Genomic DNA, 27,956 nt, shown 5'->3' on the forward strand with positions numbered 1-27,956 from the left:
TCTTCATGAAGATGTGAGAGTTCTCCTAACCCAGTGAAATCCCAATAGTCTTATTCAGAAAACACATCTTGGTATAGGAAAGCACTTATGTCAAGAGCAGGGGCATGCATGCTGCCCACCACACAACCTGAGCTTCATGTTAGGATGGCCAAGTATCCTACTTTACAGAGGATAGTTCTCTATTTTTGGAGAGCTGACAGAAGACGATCCTCTATTTAAAGGTGTCTGTGATGTTACAAGCCCCACAGTGGCTTCTAATTATGTATGAACCCACTCATAGTGAAAGACAACTCTTAGGAGAGATAGAGCGAAATAGCTCATCAGATCTAAGGATGTGATGATGAAATATCTCTTCAGATCTAAAAAATGTCCTTTAGAAATGTCATGAGTCTTACCAAACACATTTGGCTTCACTCAAAATCCCTCAGATCTTTGGCCTGTGAAGGAACCCCATATTTATTATAGGATTAAGTGATTTTTGGTTGCAACTCCAATCCAATCTTTTTTCAGTGCAAATGTTTCCAAGATAAACACATAACCTGAATGAACACTTTCTTCTTCTTTTTTCTTTCTTTTTTGAAAGCCTCTAATATTTATTCGGATGTACATTCCACAAAAGTCCATTCTGCCTTAGGAACTGATTTTTCAGCCATTATGCATACAAAACACAGAGTGACTTCAAAGCGAGTTGCGTATATACATAAAGAGCAGAGGAAAAGATTTCTTTAATTCAGTTCCCCCTTTGCTTTAAAAAAGAAAGAAAAAGAAAGGTTAAATTCCTACATCTCAAAGCAGCAATAAAATCTCGCTTACTATATACAGTACACGTGTTGGGAAGTTGCAGCTGCTCCTATAGTAGGACAGTGCTAGTTTCCATGGATATGTTGAGATTTTTAAGTTTTCAATTGGGGCGTTTTTTAAAAAAAATCCTAAAATTTTATTTCATTTCAAAATAAAGTCAACAAAATAAAGGTAGCAACAACAAGAAAAATATACATAATAATAATAATAATAATAAATCAAGATCACTAAAGAAATGAAGGAATTCATTAATTATAATTCTTAGTCTATAACTGATATGCTTATGGAACATCTACAGTAAAACAGCCTAAGTAGGAGCTCAGTGTGGTGAGAGCCATTGCAGAGTAGTGGTTTGAGTGTTTGGACTGGGAGCCAGGAGATCTGGGTTTTCTAGTCCCCACTTGGCCATAGAAGCTTACTGGGTGACTTTGGGCCAGGCACAGAGTTTTAGCCCAACCTACCTCACAGGGTTGTTGTTGTTGTGAGGATCATGTATACCGCCTTGGGTTCCTTGGAGGAAAAAAGGGGGGATATAAATGCAATAAAAGATAGAATATAAATGAAATAAAAAAGCATCTAATGAAAGAATAAAAATACGATTTATACAACATATAAAAAAGCTTGTGCTAACTTGTGTTGTTTTGTGCATATGTGTGTAAAATACAGGCAACTGTACTTCGTTGGAATGTGACGAAAAGTTTGAAGACCTTCAATACAGGAAATAAAACCACAGTGCCATAATACCTTCCTTAAACTTAGGATTCCTTGTTTGCTGCACTTGCTGTGTACGTTTATACTTAGGGCATGTCTACACCAGCCCTATATCCCAGAATCATCCCAGGATCGTTCCTGTGCATCCAAATGCCACACAGGGGATCCCGGGAGCAGGCAGGGGCGATCCCTCCATTTTCCTGGGATAACCCTTAGGTGTAGAAAGGGCCATAGTCATACTCTCCCAGATTTTACCAACCCACTGCTCTTTAGTTGGTTGCTTTGGGGACTTCCAATTACACACTATACATGACTTTGCAGCTGTATACCCTTGCTTAAGAAGATTTTTTTATTGAGGAATCCAGGATCATTAGGTACAAAAAGCATAGGACTTGCCAGTTGTCTAACATAAAGAAATTTCAAGCAGCAAGCAGCAACTAGGTTCCAAAACAACTACACTGTTCAACATTCCCACCAAAGATGAAAGTATGATGCAATCTGACCACACCCTTCCAACAATTCAGCTGTATTAAGCTAAGCCGTGCAGAGTAATGTACCATCTACTGAAAACTTTGTGTTGTGCTTCCTTTATGTTAGGGTTGATGGATAGAGGTGCAAAAGAATCTAAATGCACTCCCAATCATCTTCTTCAATGTGATGATGGTTCAAGCAGGTAAAAAGGAAGAATTGGTACATCCCTCCATTCTATCATAAGCATGGCTTGCCCTGTTTTCAGACATACATTCCTGGCTGCCACTGCAGGTACCCCCCTCCCAACAAAGAAAGGCTGATTTCACTATCTGAAGGAGAAATTCCAGCCTTCCTCCATCGTATCTCATGTGAGGATTGCCTTCCTGTCTGCTGGAGTGCTGCCCATTACTATGATGGAAACTTCATATTGCATGTTTAACTGTTAGATGTAAAAATGTTCCCTTTTAGACCTTTGTAAGAAATCACCGTGTCTTGGGAAACACACATGCCAAATTTCAGCTTTCTGTCTGTCGGGGGAAGTACTCAAAATGATTTTGATACCCCCTGAGTCAGTAAATGAGTGAGGCCCAAATGTCTTTATAGAATATATAAAATACCAGGCTCATCCGACAGTAGTTCTTTTCTATGAAAATAACATCTCAAACTCTGCCTTTTATTGCTAACCTCCTGCCCTTCCTATCAGGCAGCCAAAAGGCTGATTGCTGAAAGGTGAGCCAGAGAGATACAATGCAACAAAGGAGTGAAAATCAAAACCAGAAATCTGGCCATCGTAAGTGTGCATCTCATATTCAAAAGGCTCGACTCATCCTGAATTAGGAAGTCCCACCTCATACACCACTTGCACCACTAGTACCCTATTCCTGGTCAAAAGCAAACCACTTAGATGCTTCTCTGGAGAGCAACACAGTGCCGGAGCTTCTGGAAGGCTAAAATCAAACCAGACGCCGGGAGCTGCCTGTCTGAATTGGCACCGCTCTTCCAGCTGCGGAACACATGAGGCTCCAGTTTGTCTTTTTAACATCGGCGAGGCCAGGAAGGGATTCATTAAAGAAAAAGAAAAGCCACAACTCTGCTTGTTACATCCTTGCATCCCTGTCCAGTTTTATATAGAAAGCATTAGATCAGCATAGGAAGAAAGGCTTATGGGTTGCTGGCGAAAGAGATACTTCATGCAGATGAAATGCACCCTTTGCAGCAATTGTCTTTCAGAGCGTCAGTGTGCTGCTGACCTTCTAGCTACCGAACGATGGCTACGGTCCTCCATTGGGCAATTGTCTGGAATCAGTAGACAGAGGACTGCAGTTTCTATAGCAAAATTGCAGAGGGGGCATTAAAATAATTCTGCAAGGAGTTATATGAAGAGGAGAAGGATGTGCATTCCAGAGCATAGTTGAAGGGAATGTTGGGGTGGGGGTGGGGACACATACAAACCTTATGGCTGCATTATAGTAACAGCACATTTTCAGAATGTTGTATCGGAACATTAAAAGCAGGTCACAATGAGGTCAAAAGGTTTTGGAAAGGGGCCCAAAAAGGCACAGTGATGAGTCTTAAGACAGCAAGTGCCACCAGATACATGTGATTTCAACCTTAAAGTGAAACTTTTTGCCTATGATCAGGGGGCTGTGGAGGGTATGGAGGGTATGAACAGAATCAAGGCTGGGGTTAGGATTGCCATGTCTGCTACTTTACAGAAGACAGTCCTCTGTTTGAAGGCATCCTCTATCTGAATGGTTTTCTACTCCAAGGCTGTTTCTACACCAGCCTGAAAATGCAGGCTGGTCACGGCCGAATCCCTGTGAATCCAAATGACACGCAAGGACTCCCAGGAGCAGGGGGGATCAGCACACGTTTTCCCAGGAATAAATAATCCTTGGGAAAACCTGATTCCTCCTGTGGTCTTGGGATCATCCCGAGACCGTGGGAGGTGTGTGGCCGCCCATCCCAGCTTCTTCCCTCCTCCCCATGAGTAATGGGGCTCAGTAGAGGGAAGGAGCCAGGCCAGGAGAAATTGGGGGTGCAGTGTTGTTGTTGTTTTTCATTTACCTTTTGCTGGAGCGCAAGCATGCTCCAGCTCCTGTAGCTTTAAAAAAATGGCCGCCTCGACTCGCGCAATGTCCCTCCTCCCATCCTGGACATCATGCTGGCCATTTGGACACATAGAATGATCCCGGAAGGAGGTAAGTCCAGGATCGACCCCCCTCCCTCTACATCTGTATGGTGTAGAAAGGGCCCAAGTCTGGTTTAAAGAGAAAGAACCCTCAGAAGGAAAAGCAGCGACTGAAGATGTTCGAGCTAGCGGAGAAGGCGAAACTCACGGCAATAATGAGGGAAAAATCAACTGTAAGATTTATAACTGAATGGGAACCTTTTGTAAACTTTATGAAGGGACGAGAAAAAAATGACTTGTATATCTGTGGATTCAACCAATAGTGTAGAAAATGATAGTGTAGAAAATTAGAGATTTGGATTTGACAGTGATAAAGAAAAACAATAATAATGACAATATTATTATATATTTTTGCTGAGGAGAATATTGGAAGAACATTTTATTTGGTGTTTTGTTTGCTTGTTTGATTTTGTTTTGTCTTATTTTTGTGGATGTGTTTGTTTTGTTAGTGTTTTTTATTTACTGATGTTTGGAAATAATAAAAAAAGATTAAACGAGAAGGAAAAGCAGCAGGGATTAAGGATGGATGGACTTACCTGCATCCAGCTCCATTAGATGCCTGCTAAGCCACCACCGCTGCCCACCCTCACTTGCTGAGCCGCGAGTCATTCGAAGAGCAGGCCTGCAAACGCACCATGGCCAAGTGATCTGGGTCCTGGGGGGTGGATGCAGGGAAGTCCATTGGACTCTAGGGTGACCATATGAAAAGTAGGACAGGGCTCCTGTATCTTGAACAGTTGCATAGAAAAGAAAATTTCAGCAGGTGTCGTTTGTATATATGGAGAACCTGGTGAAATTCCCTCTTTATCACAACAGTTAAAGTGGCAGGAGCTATACTAGAGTGACCAGATTTAAAAGAGGGCAGGGCACCTGCAGCTTTAACTGTTGTGATGAAGAGGAAATTTCACCAGGTTCTCCATATATACAAATGACACCTGCTGAAATTTCCTTTTCAATACAACTGTTAAAGATACAAGAGCCTTGTCCTCCTTTTCATATGGTCACCCTATTGGACTCCCAGACCCAGTCGGGCACCTGCAACATCCCTAGCAGGGGCCTTGAAGTTGTCCATCCACAGTTAGCACCTGGACAACAGACAGGGCAGGCACATGGGGCCAATGAGTCACAGTCTCCTCCACAATGGTGAGATTTCGGCGTATAAAAATGTAATCATAATAAATGTGCTTCTTTAAAAAGAGACAGAGAGAGAAAAGAAAGGTGTGTTTTGCAATTTAACCTTGGATATATTCACAAGCAAGACCTTATACCATGCTGAGAATATATCCTGCCTTCCCCACTAACCCTCCAGTTGAAACCTGTAATAGAACCTCTGCTCACTTGCACTAGTAGCCCTGTTCAGAAGACACCTTAAACCACGGCTTTAACCACAGTGACTAAGGCAAAAAGCTTTATTCACCATGGATAAAGCCATGATTTAAGGTGTCTTCTCAATGGGCCCACTGTGTACTTTTTGTTCTAAAAGGTATGGGAGCATTTCTGAAGGAGGCATTATCAGACCTATTGCCCTATGGACGTCTTAAAGAAGGACAGGTTCCAAAAAAAAGGTCTAAGAACATCAAATTCAACTGAGACTTCCCCCCCCCCCCCCAACCTTCTTCTAGATATCAGAACTCAAGGTCAGTTTGATAAAGAATGCTTGCTGTTGTGTATTGCTAGTAAATGCTCTATTACAGGATCCACTTTCCTAGCAAGTTGTCATGCAGGTTATAATGGTCACGTTGACTTGGTAATTCCTGCTTTTAAATCTGGAGCTTGAATTGAGACTGAAGTTGACTTTCAATTTGTTGCAGCTGCTGTGGCGAAGACCCCCTTGGAAAAAAAATTCAAGAGGATTCTTCTGGTTTAAAAGCCATTTCCTTACAAGGAAGGTTCTGGAAGATAGCAAAAGGGTAGGGGGGGGGAACAAGCCCAGAATTTTACAAGCACTCCTAAAAAGCATTTTCGGAGTGCTATATTAATTCAAACAATTGCAAAAACATTTTTTTACGGAGTTAAGAAGCATAGCCCTTCCAATGAAACGTTTAATATCAAGTGAATTTTGAACCTCATTTTTGACAGACAGCTGTTGTGCTTCAGTGAACACATTACCCTTAACAAGATGCACATGAGGTAAAATCTATCGCAAGATTTTGCTCTGGGAACTGTAGAACTGAGGGCCAGTTTTGCTTTGTTGCTCCTTCTGGAGGACAATGGAAGCCACTTCAGAAAAACCCATGGTTTCCATATAAAATGCATATCCTAAATACAGCCCAGCAGAGGCTCGCTTCAAATAGCACTAGCTTAATTGAACTATTTCTCTGTAAATTATATTTGTTGCAAATGGACTCCCTAGATCCTTCATGACCAGATCTTGATCTCTACTGTTTTATGTGTTATTGGCTCACATTCCTTGGATGTGAAAGAATTTGGCCCATGGGTGAATAGTAAACTGTTGTATGTCATCTATCTGTGGCTCAAAACTGGGGGTTTCCTATTGGTTACCGAAGTCATGTGGTGTCACCTCTACTCCCTGACTGGCTGAAGAGCTTCCAACACACTAAATAAATATTTGTGCCAAAAAAAGGGGGACTTATTTTTTGCAAGACATCTGGGATTTCTCTACACCTGAAGGCCTCCTTCCATATGTTCACACATAACTAATAATCTTATCCTACAACAGCAATATAATGAAATCGACTAGTTTACTTGTGGATATATTTATGAATTGACATTCTAATACTTGCAGGGTTCTTTGTCTCCTTGGAGAGCCATCTGCCTGCCATGCCTGCTTCATGTCTTGTACCAAGCCTCCTCATCTCAGTTATGCACAACGTCCCCCATGGCATAAATTTTCTTTTTTTGAAACAACTTTTTATACAACACACAAATTTCTCTCCTCCCCATAAACACTCATTTCTTCAGGGATACCTTGGTAGATACCATGTTTCTATGGAGGGGGGTGTCATGAGGCAGTTATGTTTTCCCTCTGCCCCCACCCCAGTCCCCAAGATTTCCATGAAAATCAACTCACCCCCATTAGGAAGGTTAGTAATCAGGCCAATCACAGATGCTCTACCAACGATGTTTCTATAGTCAACCTGTTGAGCATGAATACTAAAGGATCTGTTACATGACACTCTAGCAGCTGTGCTCAGGGAGACAACCATAGAGAGCACTGCTACTCGATTGTCTCTGTTCATCCTGATTTCAGTAGCAACCACAGATGCAGACCAGTCAACTGGAAGCTGCACATGGCCCACAAGCTATGGATGCCTACATGTGCTCTAAACAATTACGGGAGTTGACGTGCTTCTCAACATCAGGAGTGGGTTCACAATTGTCATACCAATTTTCTAGAGAACATTTATCAAGAAGGGATTCTTTTCCAGCTGGAGACAATAGTTTTGGAGAGCTGGAAGTAGTATGATAGAGCCATCATTGAACTAATGTCTTGTGTCTCTGGTTGAACAGGTGCTGCAGGTCTTTGAACACTATGAACAGGGCAAAGGTGTGTGCACCATATGCAGCAATGGTGCTATCAAAGCACTTTCATCTCCCTGAGGAAATGCCTCCAGACAGATACTTCTTGTTCTCTCCCATAATATTGTTGCCCTCACAACCCTATTGTATACTATGAAGCCCACAGGCTATGTGGTGATTGAAAGAAACCACCCGCCAAGTTTCAACATGTGGCGCCTGTATGCGCAAGACTGGTGATGCACCCCAGGACACCCTGCAGCAGCAATAACAACAACAATAGGGTGACCAACTGTCAGGATTTCCCCGGATTTGTCCTGGTTTTTGTTCTTTCCATAGTGTCAGGGGGGATTTTCTATAATTTCCAATAATGTCCTGGAATGACACACCTTCCTCTTTAAGGCTGCCATTAGCATGGCAGGAGTGAATGACATGCTTTCTTGAGGCACATCATTCCCCCACCCCGAGCTCCAATTGAGGTCTTAAAGGGGAAAGTGGGTCATTCGTGGACATTATAGAAAAGGCCCCAATTGGAGTGGATGGTGGTGGTGCAGAATGAAATCCTTTCCCCTCCTCCACACCAATCGGGTTCTTGAAGGTGGCGGGGGAATAACGTACTTTCTGCATGACTCAGAAAGCTGCTTCTCCCCCACACACACTAGGTGTCATCTTTTTTGGTTTCCCAAATATGGTCACCCTAAACAACAACAACAACAATAACAATTTATTGGGTGTCCATGCTGGAAGCAGCTCTCAACTAGAGATTTAAGTGACAAAATCCCCTACTTGTTATGTTAATCTGTTTTATTGTATTAATATCAATGTATTTAGTTTTGCAGGAAATTATGTACAGATAAGAAAAGGTTAGCTAGGGCATGATGGGGCTTGTGTGTGATTGGCTGTTTTAGTCTACTTGGGGGAGGGGAGGGAGTGATGTCACAAGGAGGTTTTGGGTTTTTTGTTTTCTTTGTTTTTTGCTGTTTTGACAGTTAGGTTGGGAGGTTGGGTTTGAAATTCAGCACAGCACCACCTTGGATGGGGGAGGGATGGTTGAGAGGAGTAGTGAGGCAGCTTAGGCTAATTAACAACATCTTGTAAATAATAAATTTTAATTTTATTTTTCTGAGTTAAATCCATGTGCCGGCTTGGTTTGCACTACCTCATATGTGAACACATAATAGCCAGCACACACTTCCCCAAATTAGAAGAAACAGTAACAGTGAAAAACTTGGCATGAATTGTGGCTGGGTAAAAGATTAACAGTGGGTATGGCTGATCTGGCAGGGACATCCCGCTCCTTAGGCTGATTATCCTAGGTGTGAAGGGATAATAGGGGAAAGCCTGGGCAAAAGGATGGGTGGACGTCACAATCTCCTATGACAGTACAGAACATCTACATGTGCACTCTGCAGCCACTCACATTGACCATCTCATTTTGACCATTTCAGCCAATCCTTCTATAGTACAGACCGGCTCCTTCCTGTGAGCATTTCAGAGGCTATCTGGAATAGAAATTGCTCTGCCTATTGTACTGAAGTGTCTGCCTTGGGGGCAGAGAGGGCTCCATTGCAAAAGCAGTAGGGGGGTGGGGGACACCCCACTCCTCTCTTAATTGTGGCAGAGCAGAGACATTTGTTAACCACGTCAAGGCGCCAACGTGGCAACCCCAAATTTGATGCTCATGCAATGTTTTGACGAATGCACAGAATACCAAATGAAAGCAGATTAGCCTTTGGGTGACCTTCGTCTGGTTTGAGTTGTGGGCCTTTCTACTTTAGTAGCATAGAGACTTGTCTTGTAAGGCATCGTCATTTCGACATTCATTCCATTTGTCAAGAAATACAGCCCTAAAGCAGAATTACAGCATGACATTCTCCGTTCTTTTTAAGGGAAACCATGTTTCCAAACAACAGCCCAATGAGAAGTTTCTTTTTTAAAGGTCTGGTTGCATTGGCTCAGATGCCCAGATTCCCCAAAGAGATTTTCAGGCTGCCTCAGTCTAGATGCTGAGATTGTAGGGCACTGTCATTGACATTATGTTAATTATTATTTAATACATTTATATATCACTTCATGTTGACCTAACACTGGGGTCAAATCTACACCTTGTATCAAATCAACACAACATTTGTTGCGGTATTTCAGATAATGTGTACTTCAATACCACTATAAAGCAGTAGTGTAGAACTAGTTTGGGATGCAGAAGGTATTTTCCTCATGTGGAAACAGGCTTCCATATATAAAATAGCTGTCATCTTTTGCACAAGCAGCATTTGCAAGAGCCTTGCTGAAGGTACATCAGGCTGTATGAATCTCTTCCACAGGCAGAAACATGTCTTTTTTCCCCACAGTCAATGGTGTGCATGGTACATCAGAATTTAAGGTGATCTCATCTAGAACAGACCAAAAGCCCATCTTATTCTGTTCTCACAGTGGCCAATCAAAAGCCTATGAAAAGCCCATAACCAGGACAATCTCCCTTCAGACCTTCCCGATGAGTGCAGGAAGGGCAGAGATTGACAGGTGGCCACCTTAGGGATGCCTTCACAGAGTCCATTGGGTTGGAGCCTACACAACTGATTTGAATGGCGAACCAAAATTGTAACCCTAATGTGATTGGGGAAACTGTCGCAAAACTATCACAGTACGCAATTGAAGCCTGAAGGCCGTGTTGTGTTCCCACCCAACACACCACTTCCATTATGGCATGCATTCTAAAAATGGACTGCCATTTTAAAAGGGAATTCATTATCACGCCAATCTTTCAGTCCTTTCACTGCATGACTGGTTTGAATTACAAGGCCAGCCAATCAAGGATCATCTTATCCTAATGGTTTTTGTACATGCCTCATCCAAGTAGGGCTCTGATCTTGACTATAGAGGCTGGTGCTTATTATAGTAGAGATAATAAAATGCGTTATGGTATTTTCCCCCCTTTCAAGTTTGCATATTAAAAATATGATAAATCAAATAGCACTCCATATGACAAGAACGAACACACACACACACACACACCACACACACACACACACACACACACTAAGCATGCCAATGGTAAGCAAGAAAGTTACATAATAAACACCTAGATTTTTATAAAGCAAAGCATAATGGCAAACAACTCTCACTGCTCATCTAGAACTGTAATTGCTTCTGGCTTGCCTAGTTAATTTTTGGCCTAGGTCCCGTGGTTAAGGATTTGGTATTCTCTGGATTGCTAATTATTTAAGATTCTGTGGTTACATGTTTGACATTCAAGAAGGCCCATTTTGGCTGTGCCCTTGGGATACTGTGGTCAATTATTCAGTGTTATGCAGTTTTATTTGTCCACTGGTATGAAACCCCACCTAGCGCTTCTTTCCAAGGATGTTACAGTCTCCATTTTAATAGTAACCTCCTGCTCAGGAACATTTGGTATACAAATGACCAAAGGACCTTTCAAAAGAGAAATGTTCTGGTTTGGATTTAAATTCTTTACCCCACACAGCCTTTTTGAAACTTTGAGATACATATAAATAATTTTAAAATACTAAATTAAGACCATCTACTGATCAATAAACATAACAAGTTCACAGATTACATAACTCCTTAGGGCTCATCTACACCAAGCAGGATATTCCACTATGAAAGTGGTACATAAAAGGCAGGAGCCACACTACTGCGTTATAGCGGTATTGAAGTGCACTGCAGGATCTACACTACTGCTTTATTTATTTATTTATTTATTTTATTACATTTTTATACTGCCCAATAGCTCTCTGGGTGGTTCACAAAAATTAAAATCATGAAGAGCATAAAAACAACCAACAATCTAAAAACACAAATTCAATATACAATATAAAAAGCACAACCAGGATAAAACCACACAGCAAAAATTGATATAGGTTAAAATATGGAATCAAAATAGCAAAGTTTAAATTTAAGTTAATAGGTGTTAAAATACTGAGAAAATAAAAAGGTCTTCAGCTGGCGACGGAACAAATACAGTGTAGGCGCCAGCCGAACCTCTCTGGGGAGCTCATTCCACAGTCGGGTGCCACAGCAGAGAAAGCCCTCCTCTTAGTATCCACCTGCCTCACTTCCTTTGGCAGGGGCTCACAGAGAAGGACCCCTGTGGATAATCTTAAGGTCCACTTTATAGTGGTACTGAAGTGCACTGACAACTGTTGGGGCCCATGACACATCTACACCAAGCAGGATGTAACACTATGGAAGCGGTATGAAAGCGGCATGGGGTATGTGTCAATGGGCCCCAACAGCTGTCAGTGCACTTCAATATCTCTATGCAGCAGTAGTGTGGCTCCTGCCTTTCATATACCGCTTTCATAGTGGAATATTGTGCTTGGTGTAGATGAGCCCTTAAAGAGCCATGTTCCATTCTTCTTTTCTTTTCTTTCCCCCTTTTAACACCATCCATCTATTTTTCTATAGTCATCATCTTTTCCCCTGCAATTAACCTATTTCTGGCCTATATTTAGCGTCTTATGTGTCCTCATGACCCCATTGTTCCCCATACCTGCCCACAGAGAAGGGAACATACCTGTTGTTGCTATTGTTTCATTGTTAAGTCCTTTATGCATTACAGAAGACATGGAGGAAACAGCATCTGTCAGTTCCAAAGACATTCTGGAAAGGTTAGAAGCAGGACAAGTCTCTCTCACACCATCAAAACTATCTGGAAAGGCAGTATGGTGCAGTGGTCAAAGTGTTGGACTTGAGTTTGAATTCCCACTCAGACATGAAGTTTATTGGCTGATCACGGGTGAGTACCTCAGCCTCACCTACCTCACAGGATTGTTGTGAGGATAAAGTATATCCTTTATAAATGGCTAGAGAACTGGCTACTTTAATTTAACATCCTTGGAGGAAGGGTGGTATAAATTTGCAATAAATAAATGACATTATAAGGTATAGCGCAAAAGTGTGAAGAGGGGTTTTACCACACTACATTTCCAAACTATGCCCTTGGCTTTCCTGGATGGGGGACAAATGAAGTCAACAATATGGTGCATTATACCGCCAGAGCTATAAAAATGGAAAGCAGAGAGTGCATTTATTTTTTAACACCCAAACAAGTAGACTTTACAACAGAGGTCATAATCTTTTGGGCCATCAGCTGTGGGGTCATCGGTCATACATGTGCATGAAGGTTCACATTCATGCACATTTAAGACTCACGCTCACATACACTCACACTTGCCAGGGCGTACTTGACTGAATTGTGAACTGAATTGGGCTGATTCGGACAGTTTCAGGAGATTTCTGAATCAAAGCAGGGCTCCTCTGAAGCAGACCAGATCAAATCTAAACACTCCTGAAGATTCAGAGAAACACAGAGACACGGACAGTGTATCTCCAAAGACTGATATATTTCTCCCCAAACTATCCATGTAAGGCAGGGAGGGAGAGGAAGGGGTGCAGTTTTGTGACAGGCAGCTTCTAATCACAGTGAATGGTTTTGCCAGGCCTCTCCAACCCCAGTGCCTTGCAGGGAGGGATGCTGAAGTAATATGTCCCAAGATTGATCCAGTTTAGTGCTCTTTGCTAGTTCTGTGTCCCAGAAGCAGGCATGTCAAAAGAGGTTTGATGGAGTCTGTGGGACCTGGGTGGGTGTAGCTTTGGATGCTTGCATGGAAAATTTTGGATGTCCACGTCCTTCTGCCTCAGCCACTGTATGCTCCACATCCATTATCCACCCCTGTCCTATTGCACTTCCTCTGACTTCAGTGCCAAAAAAAGCACTGGGCAGAAAAAAAAGTCTTATACTATTTTTCATTCATCATAACTCCTTAGCCTGTTCACCTATCCTTCTAAAATGTTGCAGGTTTCTTGCCTAGGGACAGCTCAATGACATATGTCATAAGAACATAAGAAGTTCCATGCTGCATCAGACCAAGGGTCCATCTAGTCCAGTACTCTGTTCAGCATTCTGTCATGTTTAGACAAACTGTCAACAACAACAACAACAACAACAACACACAACCATGGAGGGGGTAAGGGGAAGTAAGTTACTCCACCAACCAATCACTCCACCCCCAATTTGAACACTCCCCTTCCACAAAAAACATTGCACCTATCTGTCTGAAATTTTGTAGGGCCAGTTCTATGCTGTATGTCATTTTCATAACAATTGCCCACAAAAAACGTAAAGCGATAAGCACATCTCTCTCTCTCTCTCTTTTCTCATGAAACCTCCAAACTGTAAATGCTTCTCAAACACAGAGCTCCCTGTACCTGTTTATCTGAAACTTGGAATGCATGGTCCCCTCAGAAGGGACAGCTATCCCTGAAAATTTCAGCCAATTTTGCCAGGAAATAAAAAGTTATCAGCAGTTCCTTAAAAAAAAAAAAAGCATGTAGCACAAACCTCCACCCCCTGCACCTATTTGTCTGATATTTGGCAGGCTTTAGTTGCCTCATAAGGGACCAATATGTCTGCAAATGTTGTCCAATTCTGAGAAAGTTATCTATAATTATTGTTTTTTATTTCCAAATATAGTCAATGGGAGACATGAAAATCTGGATTTCTGAATCGAGATTCTGATTCAGACACATATACAAACCTCTACATTGGTTGAAGCTGATTTGGGCTCCAAACCAAAACTTGTGGTCAGTGCACACCCTTCAGACTTACATACACTCATACACAGTTTCAGTGTTGCTGCTTTACTGCCACCAGGACCACTGCAGCACCATATTTATTTTGGTGGCAGCCAGGGTTCTTGGGGGACCACACAACAGCAGTGGGCCCCCTGTAGTGCATGTGCTCTGAGTTGTGCACCCCTGCTTTACAGAGTTCTAGAAAATGAGTTATTTTCTTGCATATAGGACTGCTCTGATTACAAAAGATGTTGAGAATCTTAGAGTTAAGATGATGAAGAAAACAGACATGTTTTGTTTCAGTAATCAATGTACATACTTCTGGTCCTTTTAAAATGGGTTTTAGTTGTGTATGTAAATTTCTACCTCCAGAGGGAAATGCATTGTCTTTGGTTGATGCAATAAACTGTTTTGGCTGACTGAGAGCTTCTCTAAATGAGTGATTTACTGCACACTCATGATTGGCCACTCACGGAAGTTTGTGGGTCTTTTATATAACGCTATCAACCTCCAGGATGTCTCCCAGGCATTCCCTAGGTGACTTCACTTTAAAAAAGATGAGAGATAATGCACTGTTTAAAACTATTGTGGGATATCTCTGACCACTAGATGGTGCTGTTGCGTTTAACTTAATGGAGCTTTGCCAAGAGGGGAAGTTTTCAATGACAAATCATGTGGTCACCAATGGTCGCCATCTAAAGGAGCCATAGTCAATACAGAAAGACCCCGGGAGAAGAAGAAAAAATGGTAAGAGTGTGGGTTTTCCCCTTAATGTAGAGTCACTCTGAAGAGAATCTGACATTACTTTGTATAGGAACACTCAGAGATAGGTCATTGCTGTCCCTTGTTGAAGATCGGCCCAACCTAGAACATCTGACTCTCTTTAATCCTATTTCAAGATTGGTACTATAGCTAACTCTGTTGCCATCTAGGCACTAATCTTTGTGCAGAGTGAGTGTATTTCTCCTCAGGATTATAGGCTCTTTTGTTTTATATATAGATAAAGATAAGCCTGGTTCAGACGAGGAGCCTCGTGTGGCGCAGAGCAGTAAGTTTCTGCAGCCGAAACTCTCCCCCAGCCTGAGTTCGATCCCAGCGGAAGCTGGTTTCAGGCAGCTGGCTCGGGTTGACTCAGCCTTCCATCCTCCCGAGGTCGGTAAAATGAGTACCCAGCTAGCTGGGGGAAAGGTAATAATGGCCGGAGAAGGCAACGGCAAACCACCCCGCTATAAGGCCTGCCAAGAAAACGTCAGCAAAAAGCTGGCATCCCTCCAAGAGTCAGCAATGACTCAGTGCTTGCACAAGAGGTTCCTTTCCTTTCCCTTTCCTGGTTCAGACGAAACTCTGGGCTTTGTGGTTAGCTTAACCATGTTCAGCTGTGGTTAACGCTAACCACATGCGGAATGCTTGCAGACAACACTTTTAACCCTTTTTTTGGTTAAGTTTTCCTTAACCACACGCTAACCACAAAGTGTTTAGTGGAGCACCTGATTCCTCCAAGTTATCCACCCTTAGGATGACCATATGAAAAGGAGGACAGGGCTCCTGTATCTTTAACAGTTATATTGAAAGGGGAATTTCAGCAGGTGTCATTTGTATATATGGAGAACCTGGTGAAATTTCCTCTTCATCACAACAGTTAAAGCTGCAGGTGCCCTGCCCTTTTTTAAATCTGGTCACTCTAGTATAGCTCCTGCACTTTAACTGTTGTGATGAAGAGGGAATTTCACCAGGTCCTCCATATATAGAAATGACAGCTGCTGAAATTCCCTAGGTTGCAAGCATTCCGCATGTCCTCCTTTTCACATGGTCACCTATCCACCTTGTATCCCCGCAGTCCTAGTGCTAGGAGCCCTGGAAGTTACAGCCATCATTTAAGTGCAGGCACCAATGAAATCAGCAATTACATACATGCATGGCCCCATTTAGTGAGCAGTTCCTTTGCTTTCTGCATTGCCATGCCTGCTATACCTCTACAGTCATCACAGGGGATGGCTGCACGGTAATCAGAACCCAAGGGGTGTAATGACGCTTCAACGAGGTAGGAGAAATGGATGCTTTGTATGGGGAAATTGCAAGCGGGGTTAAAAAGCTCTACTGTAAGCATGCTCTGCTAAAAAGAGCAAACATTGCTCCAAAAAACTAATGCGAAACACAAAAGGGCAACTGCAGCAAGCGTATCAATCAACAGTCCAGGGCAGCCATAGAGCCCGCTGGCTAGAGCGGCTCCACCTAGTTAGGCAACTGTGTACTGGAAGCTCTATGCCTTAACCCCTTAAACCTTTAACCACAGACACGTGTCAGACGATACTTTTAGCCATGGTTAGTGCCGCTAACCATGTTGCACAACATGGTTAGTGAGCCTAACCACAATGTGGTTAATGGGGCAAATGGCTGGGGAAAACATATGTCAGACGACACTGTTAACCACAGTTAAGCATTCCGTTAAGCATTTTGTGGTTAAGCAGCATGGTTTAGCATGTCGTCTGAATGGGGCCATAGGGATAAATTTATTTATTTATTTATTTATTTCTAAATTGCACTCTTCATGTATCAGGCACCCAGGGCATTCTACAATAAAAAAATTCATATAAAATCAAGGAACAACAGGACCAAAACCCCCTCATCCCATAAGAGCAGTATTAAAATTAAAATTGAAGAGCAACAAAAACAGTATGAAACCTTTGCCTTAAACAGAACAAAAAGGCTTTTCTGCCTGTCTAAGGTAAAATAAGGAAGGAGCCAACTCACCTCCTTTGGGAGAATGTTTTACAATTGGGGTGCTGCCATTGAAAAGGCTCTGTCTCACGTACCTGCCAAACTACTTGCCCTGCATGGTGGGGCATATAACAGCCCCTCTGATGATGATTGTAAATTAGAGACTGGTTCATATGGAAGGAGGTGGTCCTTCAGATACCTTGACCACAAATGATGTATGGCTTTGTAAGTGATAAACTAGCACCCTCAACTGCAGCAGGAAACAAACAGGAAGCCAGTGAAGTTGGTCCAAGATCAGTGTGATGTGGTCTACAAAGCATACCCATAAGAGGAGTCTAATATTTTGCACTAGCTGTAGCTTCCAAAAACTTTTCAGGAACAGTCCCATGCATTACAGTCATCTAAATGAGAGGTGGGTTATGGCATGAATCACTGTGACCAGATCTTCCTTCCCCAAGAAAGCATGAAACTAGCATACCAGACAAAGCTGGGCAAAGCCAGCCCTGGCCACCATTGCCACCTGACCTTCCAGGAACAGCACTAGATCCAAGACCACACTAAAGCTGAGTACCTGTGCTGGACTTTCAGAGGGAGAAATCTACCCTATCTAAAAACATGTTGCACGCCCAAACCTGGATTCGGTGGTCTACTGATCAATACGACCTCCATTATATTTAGACTGAGCCTCAGTTTCTTCACTGGCATCCAATACCTCATTGCATCCATGCAAGAGTTTAGGACTTCCCTAACCACCTTGGCATCAGATGAAAAAGAAAGAAAGATATAGCTGGATATCATCAGGATAGTGATGAGAACCAAAGCCAAAAACTCCGAGTGATCTCCCCCAGAGGCCTCACTTAGATGTTAAAGAACATAGGGCACAAAATAGAGTCCTGAGAAACACCACAGGCAAAAGGCCAAGGGGTGAGCAGGTGGCCAAGTGTCCTCTTTTATAGAAGACAGTCCTCTATTTGAAAGGCTGCCAGAGGACCATGTTCTATTTGACAGGATCCTCTATTTGAAGGGCTGTCCTGTTCAATTGCAGTTAAAAGATAATGGACACTAAGAAATTATGCCCATCAACAGTTGGCACTTGGACAAAAGAGGCGCCTGGTCACAAGCTTTGAAACTATTGTGGGATGTTCTGTATTTCTATCTGAACTGTAATATTTCTTTCTAAATTTGCATCTATACATATAAATGAGCACATGCAAATGTTAAGCAAATTGGTGCGCCCTCTTTTGGTGATTCAGAAACAGCCCTAACAATAGTCTATAACTATAATCTATAGATATATAGCCACAGATGCTGCCTTTGCATGCATCCTTATACTCATACACATCCCAATATATTTGATACAGACTGCATGGGGGGGGGGGGAAGAAAGAGGAAGGTCACTGAGACAGAGTTGTGAAGTAGCCAAGTTTAACAGCTGCTAAAAGAAATTTGGAGGCAGAGTTGAAAAGGTGAATGGGTTCACAGGTGCATTTCAGCATGTAAATCCTCTTTAAATTTTAAGAAATGAAAAAGGCCCTGATCACGAAGATGATGAGGGCAGCACACTGGAGAAAAAAATGGGACAGCGCAAGACTTCTGTCCAAACTCTAGACGATTGTGCAAAACAGTTGTGTGTTTGTTTTCTAAAAATGAGATCATTTGTTTGTTTATATAAATCTAAATCACACACTCCAAATCTTAGGCATGCACTTAAAAAAAGAAAAAGCAATGTATGAATATGACAAACAGATATTTGAAAAATGCTTGGATCAGACAGATGCATTTACCAGAGAGCCAGAATTGACTGCAGCTCCATGTCCCATATTCACACAATGGGAAAGATGTGTTTCTTGGATGGCTCATAGGATGTCTCTTTTACACAGTCCTCTAATTACCAGGGCTATCCTGCCCAATTCCAATTTAAAGAAAAAAATGGTAAGAATGGTTGTCCGTGAACAGTAAATACCTGGACAGCGGACTAAACAGGCACAGCACTGGATCCAGATCTACAACTTGAGTCAAATCATTACGATTCCATGATAGTAGCGCTACATATCCCTCTTGCACATTTATACCTCATAGCATATACAACACAATGACATTTGTTGTGGAATTTTGGATAATGTGGAACAAAAAGCAAGAAATAATAATAATAATTAGATCAAGGTGGGGAACAACAGTGAATATAAATAAAACTTACTAAAAACATAGCATACATGATTAAAACATCCTAAAAACATTCTAAAATTTCACTGGATAAGACTGCCAGAAGAGATCAGTCTTAGGGCAAATCTACACAGAGTCTTCGGGGCGCCTGGAGTGCACCTGCAGTGCGCCCCGAAATCGATGATGTAGACAGTACCTTAAGCATTCCAAGAAGAGGCGGAGGAGGAGGAGGAGGAGGCCCCGCATCGCCCCTCGCAGGGACGGGGTGAAGAGTTGCCGGGCCCGGCGGCTTCACCAGGGAATCAGCTGTGTCCTTGGCGCTGCCCACCTGCCTGCCGGCCTCCTGTTGCCGGCGAAAGAGCCACTCGGCTTTTTCCGCCGAGCTCTATGACCCGGGTGGCTCTTTCGATGGCAACAGGAGGCCGGCGGGCAGGTGGGCGGCGCCAAGGACGCAGCCGATTCCCCGGTGAAGCCGCCGGGCCCAGCAACTCTTCACCCCGTCCCCGTGAGGGGTGATGCGGGGCCGCCTCCTCCTCCTCCTCCTCTTCTTGGAACGCTTAAGGTACTGTCTACATCATCGATTTCGGGGCGCACTGCTAGCGCCCCGAAGACTCTATGTAGATTTACCCTTAATAGCTTTTTTTAAATGCTAAAAGACTTTCAAGTTGATGAATCTCCTCCAGCAGGCCATTCCACAGTCTGGGAGCAGCAGAAGAGAAGGTCCTCTGGGTATTATTATTATTATTATTATTATTATTATTATTTATATAGCACCATCAATGTACATGGTGCTGGGTACATGGTGTACATGGTGATGTACATGGTGTACATGTACATGGTGATGGGTAATACCCATCCGCCTAGTTTTGGTTGACTGAAGTAGATTCTTCCCAGAGGACCTGAGTGTGCGGGGCGGATTGTACAGGAGTAGCCTGGACCCAAACCATGTAGGGCTTTAAAGGTAATAACCAACTCTTTATGCTTCGTCAGGAAACTAATTAGCAGCCAGTGAAGAGATTTTAAAACTGGTGTAATGTGGTCACCCCTAGGTGTACCGGTGACCAGCCTGGCTGCCGTATTTTGGACTAATTGAAGTTTCTGGAGTAGGCACAAAGGTAGCCCTATGTAGAGCGCCTTGCAGAAGTTGAGCCTCGAAGTTACCAGCGCGTGCAGTACCATCTTTAGGTCTTCTGACTCTAGGACGGGACACAGCTGGCATATCAGCCAAAACTGATAGTAGGCACTCCTGGCCATCGCATCTATCTGGGCTGTCATTTGGAGCGATGGATCCAGAAACACCCTGAAAGGGGTATATGGAACGTGTCCTGTGCCCTAACAGTTATCAGTGCACTTCAATACCACTATAAAGAAGTAGGGTAGATCTAGCCCTGGTCGCCATCTTCTACACTATGATGAGATGTAGTGTATTTCTAGTTGGATTATAATAATTCTTTCTAAATTTGCATCTATACATATAAATTAGCATGTGGAAATCCTATGCAAATCAGGTTCCTCTTTTGTCCTCTTTTTTAGCGAGGCTTGTCCTCTTTGTTGGCAATTCTTAAGTGGCCTCCCGAACAGGGTAAGAAATGAATGGCCCCCACACATACGTGGAGCAGAAATGCAAACTCCTATAGATACTGGAATGCCCTGTAGATTGTGCTCCAGCCTTGTGTGAATATCAGTAGCATAAAAATCGATGGTCTGGACAAACCCAAAATTTACCTATGAAGTGTTTGGAAGACTAATTGATTCATCATCCTAACCAAACACACATTGTATAGGATTCTTTTAGGCAGGCTGAGTTCATTTTTTAACACTTAGACCAGAATCATTCCAACTGCACTCCATTAATGTATGAACGGAAACCCTTTTTGTAGCTTTCTAAAAGCAAGCAAAGCTTTATTGAGTTTGATGTGTGGATTTGGGCTCTAACTTTTTTTTCCAAAAGCAATCCCTCACTTTAAAAGCAGGCAATCAACCTTCAAACTGTAATTATATCCATAAAATACTCATACCCATAAAATGCCATAAAGGCTAAGAAGAAGAAGAAGAAACGGATGGGAGGGAGAAAGAAAAAATAGGAAACCTCGTTATTTTCACAAACAATGTCTTGTGTTCCTCAAAACAAGCTTTTATAGTCTAAACAAGACAAGGAGAACGGCTAATCTAATAAAGGGTTATTTAAAACAAAATTATTAAAATGGTATGAGCTAATTATTCAGGATATATGAAGAGAATATTCTGAAAGACAATAGATCTCCAGCTTTGAAATTATGAATGTCATTGAAGTAAAGTGTTGGCCAAAGGCTGCCTTCTGGAGAAGCCCAGTCAAAATCATTTTAATTTCAAAGAGGCTCAAAGGAAGCATTGACTGAAGATACTTGCACTGCAGTCTCAAAATGTATGACCATGTGTCCTCTTTTACAGAGGACAGACCACTATTTGCATCAGTGGACAGTCCTCTATTTGCAGCACTGCCAGAGGACTGTCCTCCATTTTGAAGGCATCCTCTCTCTGAAAGGCTGTCCAGTCCAAGTGTATTGTAAAGATCCAGAACTATCTGAATGAAGATCTGGGCCTTGAAGGTGCCCATCGACAGCATCTGGACAGCAAGGCACATAGGTCACATGGTCAAAGTTCTCCAAATTAGGGGAAATTGGTATCTTCTTTTGTCTTCTTTGGAGGGGGAGTGGATTCATAAGTGGCTACCCTAAATGTGTTGACCACAATCTGAAGGACTGCTAGCTCAGGTTATTCCAGGAGTGACTCCACGGAATATCAATACGTAACAGACACTTCCTCAAATTATTTCCTTATTTATTTCTTTATTTCTTTATTACATTTTTATACCGCCCAATAGCTGAAGCTCTCTGGGCAGTTCACAAAAATTAAAACCATGAAGAACATAATTTCCTTCTGCCCATTCACTCCCCTGGCTTTCACTCGCAGTGTATTAAGGTCTTAAATCTGTTTTCTCCTAATAATGGTTTTTGCCAAGCCTTCTCTCCTCCTTCCATAGAACCTATGTCCTGTAATTCCATTGGTGACAATGAGTTTCCAGTTATTACGTGCCCCATATAGATCTCCTTCTAGTTGTGAACAACCCTGGGGACACCTTTTGCTTCTGATCCTTAAAACAATGACTTCTTGGAAACATGACCTAATGGTTTCTGTGGAATTTATTTTCAAGTAAATGGCCTAAGTAAATATGTACTGGCACAATCCTACTGAATCGATGCTCCATCTTAGATGGAGGGCTCCAATCTCAGTCCTCCATCCATCCTAAGCCCTGCCGGCAAGAGCCAGTCTGGGCGGGAGAAATGACAGGGCCTTTTTCTTTTCTTTTTTCTTTTTTGGACTCCCATTCCTCCCAAACTGCATTTAACATTAGACAGCTCTCAGAGCTCATCTAATTCTCCTACCTGGCCTGGGGTGAGAACAAAACCTAAGAGGCCTGTTGATCCACACCCTCTCCTCTCCCCATCACACACACACACATACGCTGCCCACTGGCATTACACTCCCTCCTCATCCTTTTCCCGAGGTCAGAGCTTGGGAAAAGGAGCTGAATTCGGAGCATAGGAAAGGAGCCATCATGGTGCTTCCATGGTAGCTGAGGCAGGGGATTCCCTGTTGGATTTCTCCCACCAAGGTCATAGCTCCTACGCCCCCACCCCCAAAACACCATCTAGAGGCCATCGGATTGCTCTCTTCATCATGCTAACAAGAAATAATGAAATGGATATCGTGTATCACTGCTAAGTGTCAGTACAGCAGAAGCAAAACAAACGGTAAAAGTATTTCTGGACTGTATGACTTCCAGCTGCAGGTTAATGTCTAAATCATCTTCCCCAACCTGGCACCCCCCAGGTTGTTGGACTAAAACTCCCATCATCCCCATCCAGAATGGCCATAATAGTTGGGGCAGATGGAAGTTGTCATCCAACACATCTGGAGGATGCCAGGTTGGGGAAACCTGGTCTAAATGCTTTCCTTCTCTCCTCCCTTCAGCAGACAAATATTGCATGTCAAGGAGAAGATGGGGCTGAATCCTTCTGACATGCTTGAGTGTAGGGGCCTTGTTTTACACATTGTCCACACGGGAGGCCCAATCCAGACTGGGACCATGGGGTGGGGTGATGGCTGAAGTCCCTGTACCACCATGCTAAAGTCCCAAGCTGGAACAGGGGCAATTTATGAAAACAATGGCAACCCTGCACTTGAGCCAGAACTGCATGGGAAACTGTAACATAGAGTTTGGCCGTTAGCACACTTTATCATTTTGTACCTAATGACCCCGAATTCCTGCATAAAGACCTTCATGAGAAATTGTCTACAGCTGCAAAGTCATAAATTGATAAAATATGGGAAAACATGATTATGTACAAATGTGCATTCAACAAGCAAAGAATACCATTTTTTAAAAAAATGTTACAGCACCATGGTTTCCATTTATCTCCTATGTGCAAGTCCTTCAAATTTCTAATCATACTGCAATCAAATACACATACAAATTCTCTCTCTATATTCTCGCTACGATTCAGCTACATAACTTACAGATCCAAACTCTCTCGATAGTTAACCAGCTTCTCCACAGATGGTTTTACTCTAATTACCCATGAAATACTAAGGGCTGCTATCACTGGGTTTCCCTTCCCCCTTCGTTGGTATTCTGCGGTATTATTGTTTTATGTGCTCTTCCTTTTTAAAGCTTGCATTTTAACAATGTCAAAATAAAATTCCACGTTTTGTTTTGTTTTTAAAGTAAAGGTACCATTGGTTATTACTTGAACACAAAACTTATGCCATCATCCACATTTTTAGCAACGTGGAGTTTTAAAATACAGCCTCAGAACTTCATTGAATTACTCATAGCTCATAATGCATTATGGGGCCCTTTACCGTTGTAGTCAATGGCATCCCAACCAGAGACATAGAGAGAGTGAAATGTTAGTGAATAAGCAGACAGACGGAAATTCAAAGCTGGCTCTAGCAATGATTTGTATGATAACTGCTACCACGGCTGGAAATCTGACATCAAGACTGTGTGGGCAGTGAACAGAACATATAAATCAGCCTTACCTGACTGGGTGCACTCCAGAGGTGATGGACTACAACTCCAATTATCCCCATCCAGCATGGCCATTGTAGGTCAATACTTCTGGTGGCACCAAGTTGACGAAGGCTAATACAAGTGTCTGTGTTCCTCACACCCAGAAAACTTAACAGTCTACATTAGATAGGCAAGTGACCATCAGGAGGAGGTTAGACATTGCCCAATGAATAGTGGGCATGGATCACCAGCGTGCTGGAGGAGGAAGTAAGGATGGGACTTCAGAAACAGCTTTGCTAAAACGCCATCCCTGAGGAAGAACGTGATGGAAGAGAAACATTTTACAGATTTCTTGAACAACAAGATGTCTTGCTATCCTAGTAGTAGAATAGCAGGATCCTACTAGTAGGATCTCTACTGTCTGAGACTCCAGAATCCCACTGAAAATCAGAGAAGACAATATTGGGCTGCATAGCTCAACAGACTGGCTTGCTATAACACAACTTCATGTATTCAGAAGTCATTTGCTGAATATAGAGGAGATTGTTCCAGCCACATGGGGCAGCATGGTATAAGGCATGGAGATGGAAATAGGACAAGGAGACAAAGGCAGGGGACCACCAAGGAGCTTGCGGTGGAATAAGCAAGACCCCCCCTTTATTTTGGTAAGTGGGTGGGTTAAACTTTCAATGTTGATTGAATTTTAGCAATTCATTTGCAGCATCACCTGCCTGGGTGTTGCTCATACCAAACTGCTGCACCTTAGCAGCCTAAGGGTGTCTGAGGGTAGGACAATCAGAAAGGTATTTCCTCCATCTCTCCCCACCCCCATACACACAAAAACATACTTTCAGGACAAACAATGCATCACTTTCTACTATGGCCTTTACTTCTCCTGGGATGCAGTATACCTAAATCATTCCAATCAAGCCGGAAGGAGAAGGACACAACTCCCCCAGCCTATATTGCATGGCTAAAGAAAGATGCCATATTCCTAACCAACTCCTGAGTAGCCAGAAGGGGGAAGAGGAGGCAAGGAGACATTCATTATCTTGACAAACAAACTGGACGGATCACCATCCCATTACCAGCTCCTTCCCCTTTCCCAGTTCTCAGTCCCCAATGTTTTGGGGAGATCTGATCCCAGATTTGTGGAGTCACCGAAGGTATGAGCAAAGAAAAGGTCATTGATTATTGCCAACATCTAATGGCCTAATAAGCATGTTGCGGGAGATCCAAGATCAGATCTCAGTAGTTTTTTAAACGAGAACAGGAACAACCTAAAAGTAGCTGTGAGGGAAAGACGGTGGGTGCAAATTGCACCAGGGGAGTAGTGCTTAGGGAGGTGGTGTCCAACTCACCATTTTCCTGACTGAGAGAAGGATAGGATGGTGTCTGGCTGCTAGCGCTATTTTCAATGCACTAACAGAAACCAAGACTTGAGTTAAGTAGATACCACTAGTAGCTGCAGACTGTTGGATCCTTCCCTTAAACTGCAGCCCTTAAAGCTATGATTAGTCCTGCTTGGGGGATGTGGGGGGAATGTGAGGAACTTGCATGGTTTCTCTCTTTATTAGCCCAGTGTGGCTAATAGCAGCTTCGGTCTCTTTCAAAGGAATAAGCCCAACTTCTCCAACCTTGTGCCTTCCCGATGTGTTGGACTACAACTCTGTTCACCTAGCAGCCAACATACTGGCTGGGGATAATGGGAGTCAAACAAATCTGGAGGGTACCAAGTTGAGGAAGGCTGAAGTCAACCCTTAGTTGCCCAGCTCCATTGTCCAGTCCCAATTTTTCCCGCTCTCTGCAGCTGCTTTTCCATTTGAGTCAATGTCAGCAACTCTCTGTGTTGGGGGGAGTAATTTGAGGGGGGAATGGGGGGGGTGGAGCTGCTCCTCTCTGCCACCCCCATAAGTGGATTTGAAATGATCCCCCCCCCTCCACATTTTCACAGCCACTCCTTCCTCATGGGGCAGGAAGAGGAGCTCATACACCTCCAGGTGCTGGATTTGGTTCCTAGAGCTTCCAGTTGCTGACCTCTCCTTTGAGATTTAGCATTACCGCACTCGTCCACAAGCGCAACAGCAACAACTGTTCCACTAATTGGTAACACACAAAGCACTTGGAAGTCAGTCCCATTGATTTCAATTAAGTGTGCTTAGGATCACAGGCTTACTTGGAAGAAAATCCCGGCTATGATCTTCCCAGAGCTTTTAATTTGCCGCCAATATTGCGGTTTTATTCAGAACTTGATGTTTTTGCACCTTCTCTTCCAACTGGATCCACTTATTCTACACAACAAATAGCAAGATGACGAAAATGATCATCATGCTGACTACGACACAACAACCAACACTGTTACTACTACTGTGTAAAATGCCAACACTATGCTTGTAGAAACTGTACACACAGGGACTCATTACTCCTTTTTGCTACCATTCATGCTGCGTGTGCATGTGTGTTATTGCCATGTAGGGATTTTCTCACAAACAAGCCTCCCTGTTCAGAGGCAGTATGCCTCTAAATACTGGTAACAAACAAATACGGGACTTAAGCCTGGTCCTGAAAAGCAATCTTGATGTATCCAAATGAGAGCTATCATTACAATTTCCTGAAGAATGTGTACAGGTCTTTGCTGATATCGGTGACAAAAAGAAAATAACTGTATAAATGAGTTGTGGAAGGGATGGAGGGGGAGGAAAGACAGACAGACAGAAAAGATGGAAGCAAGGAAGAGAGAGGAGGAGAAGGAGAAGTGGAAGAGAGGGAGAAGGAGGAAGGAAGGGGGAGGGAAGAGAGAGAGAGAAAGGACAGAAGAAACGAAGGAAGAGAATGAGAGAGTGAGAGAGAGAAGGAAGGGAAGAGAAGAGAGAGGGAGAAGGAGGAAGAGAGAGACAGGATGGAAGAAAGGAAGGAAGGAAGAGAAAAAGAGGGAGAAGGAAGGGAAGAGAAGAGAGAGGAAGAAGAAAGAGAGAGAGAGAGAGAGGGAGAGGGAGGATAGAACGAAGGAAAAGAAGAATGAAGAAGGAGGATGGGAGAACAGAGAAAGAGACAGAAAGGAAGAAAGAATGAAGAGAGGGAGGAAGGAGAGAGATGGGGCAGGGAGGGAGGGAGGGAGGGATGTAGAAAGACAGAGGAGAGGAGGAGGGAGGGAAGAGTGGAAAGAAAGAAAGAAAGAAAGACAGAAAGAAAGAAAGAAAGAAAGAAAGACAGAAAGACAGAAAGGCACCATCCTACCTCGCCCTGACGGTGGTAATGCTTCAGCCCTTTCCCGCCCTGGCCCAGGATTTTGCCTTTCTTGCTGCTGCTGCTGCTGCCCAGCGCCAGTCCCTGGTGGAAGGTGGTGGACCTGTTGGCGGTGGCCTGCGTCGGCGCCTCGCCCATGAGCGTGGACTTGATGGAGTTCACTTTGGTGCCGTCTAGCTGGGAGCTCTCCACGACCAGGACCGCGGCGAGCAAGAGCAGAGGGCGGGGGGAGAAGTGTCTCCCGCTCAGCATGATCATCTCCCCTCTGCCCGGCAGTGAAGGCTGCGTCGTGCCCGGCGAGGAGACGGGGCGGCCGCGCGGGGCTAGTGGCGAGGGCGAGACCCGGCGCTTCCGGCGGGGACCCCGAACCGAGGCATGGGAAGGGAAAGCCCGGGCGGCGGCGGCAGCGGCGCTGCGGCGGCTCCTGCGTGGCTCCGGAAGCGCGGCCGGCCGCTGGCAAAGGCAGGGATGCGACTCAAAGCCTCCAGGATGGCCTTTGGCGAGCCGCCGCCGCTGCTGCCTCCT

General features: G+C 43.5%; 1 protein-coding gene across 1 annotated transcript in view; it reads right to left on the reverse strand.

Moving 5' to 3' along the window:
* DKK2 (dickkopf WNT signaling pathway inhibitor 2) overlaps nucleotides 1-27,754 on the reverse strand; it is a 66,630-nt gene extending 38,876 nt beyond the window's left edge. The window contains exon 1 of the mRNA XM_063135663.1: nucleotides 27,423-27,754. Within this exon, the coding sequence (XP_062991733.1) occupies nucleotides 27,423-27,689 (267 nt within the window). The 5' untranslated portion in view covers nucleotides 27,690-27,754. The remainder of the gene's footprint in view (nucleotides 1-27,422) is intronic.
* Between the last annotated feature and the right edge of the window lie 202 nt (nucleotides 27,755-27,956).

Source organism: Elgaria multicarinata, chromosome 10 (genome assembly GCF_023053635.1).
Source record: "Elgaria multicarinata webbii isolate HBS135686 ecotype San Diego chromosome 10, rElgMul1.1.pri, whole genome shotgun sequence".
NCBI lineage: Eukaryota > Metazoa > Chordata > Lepidosauria > Squamata > Anguidae > Elgaria > Elgaria multicarinata.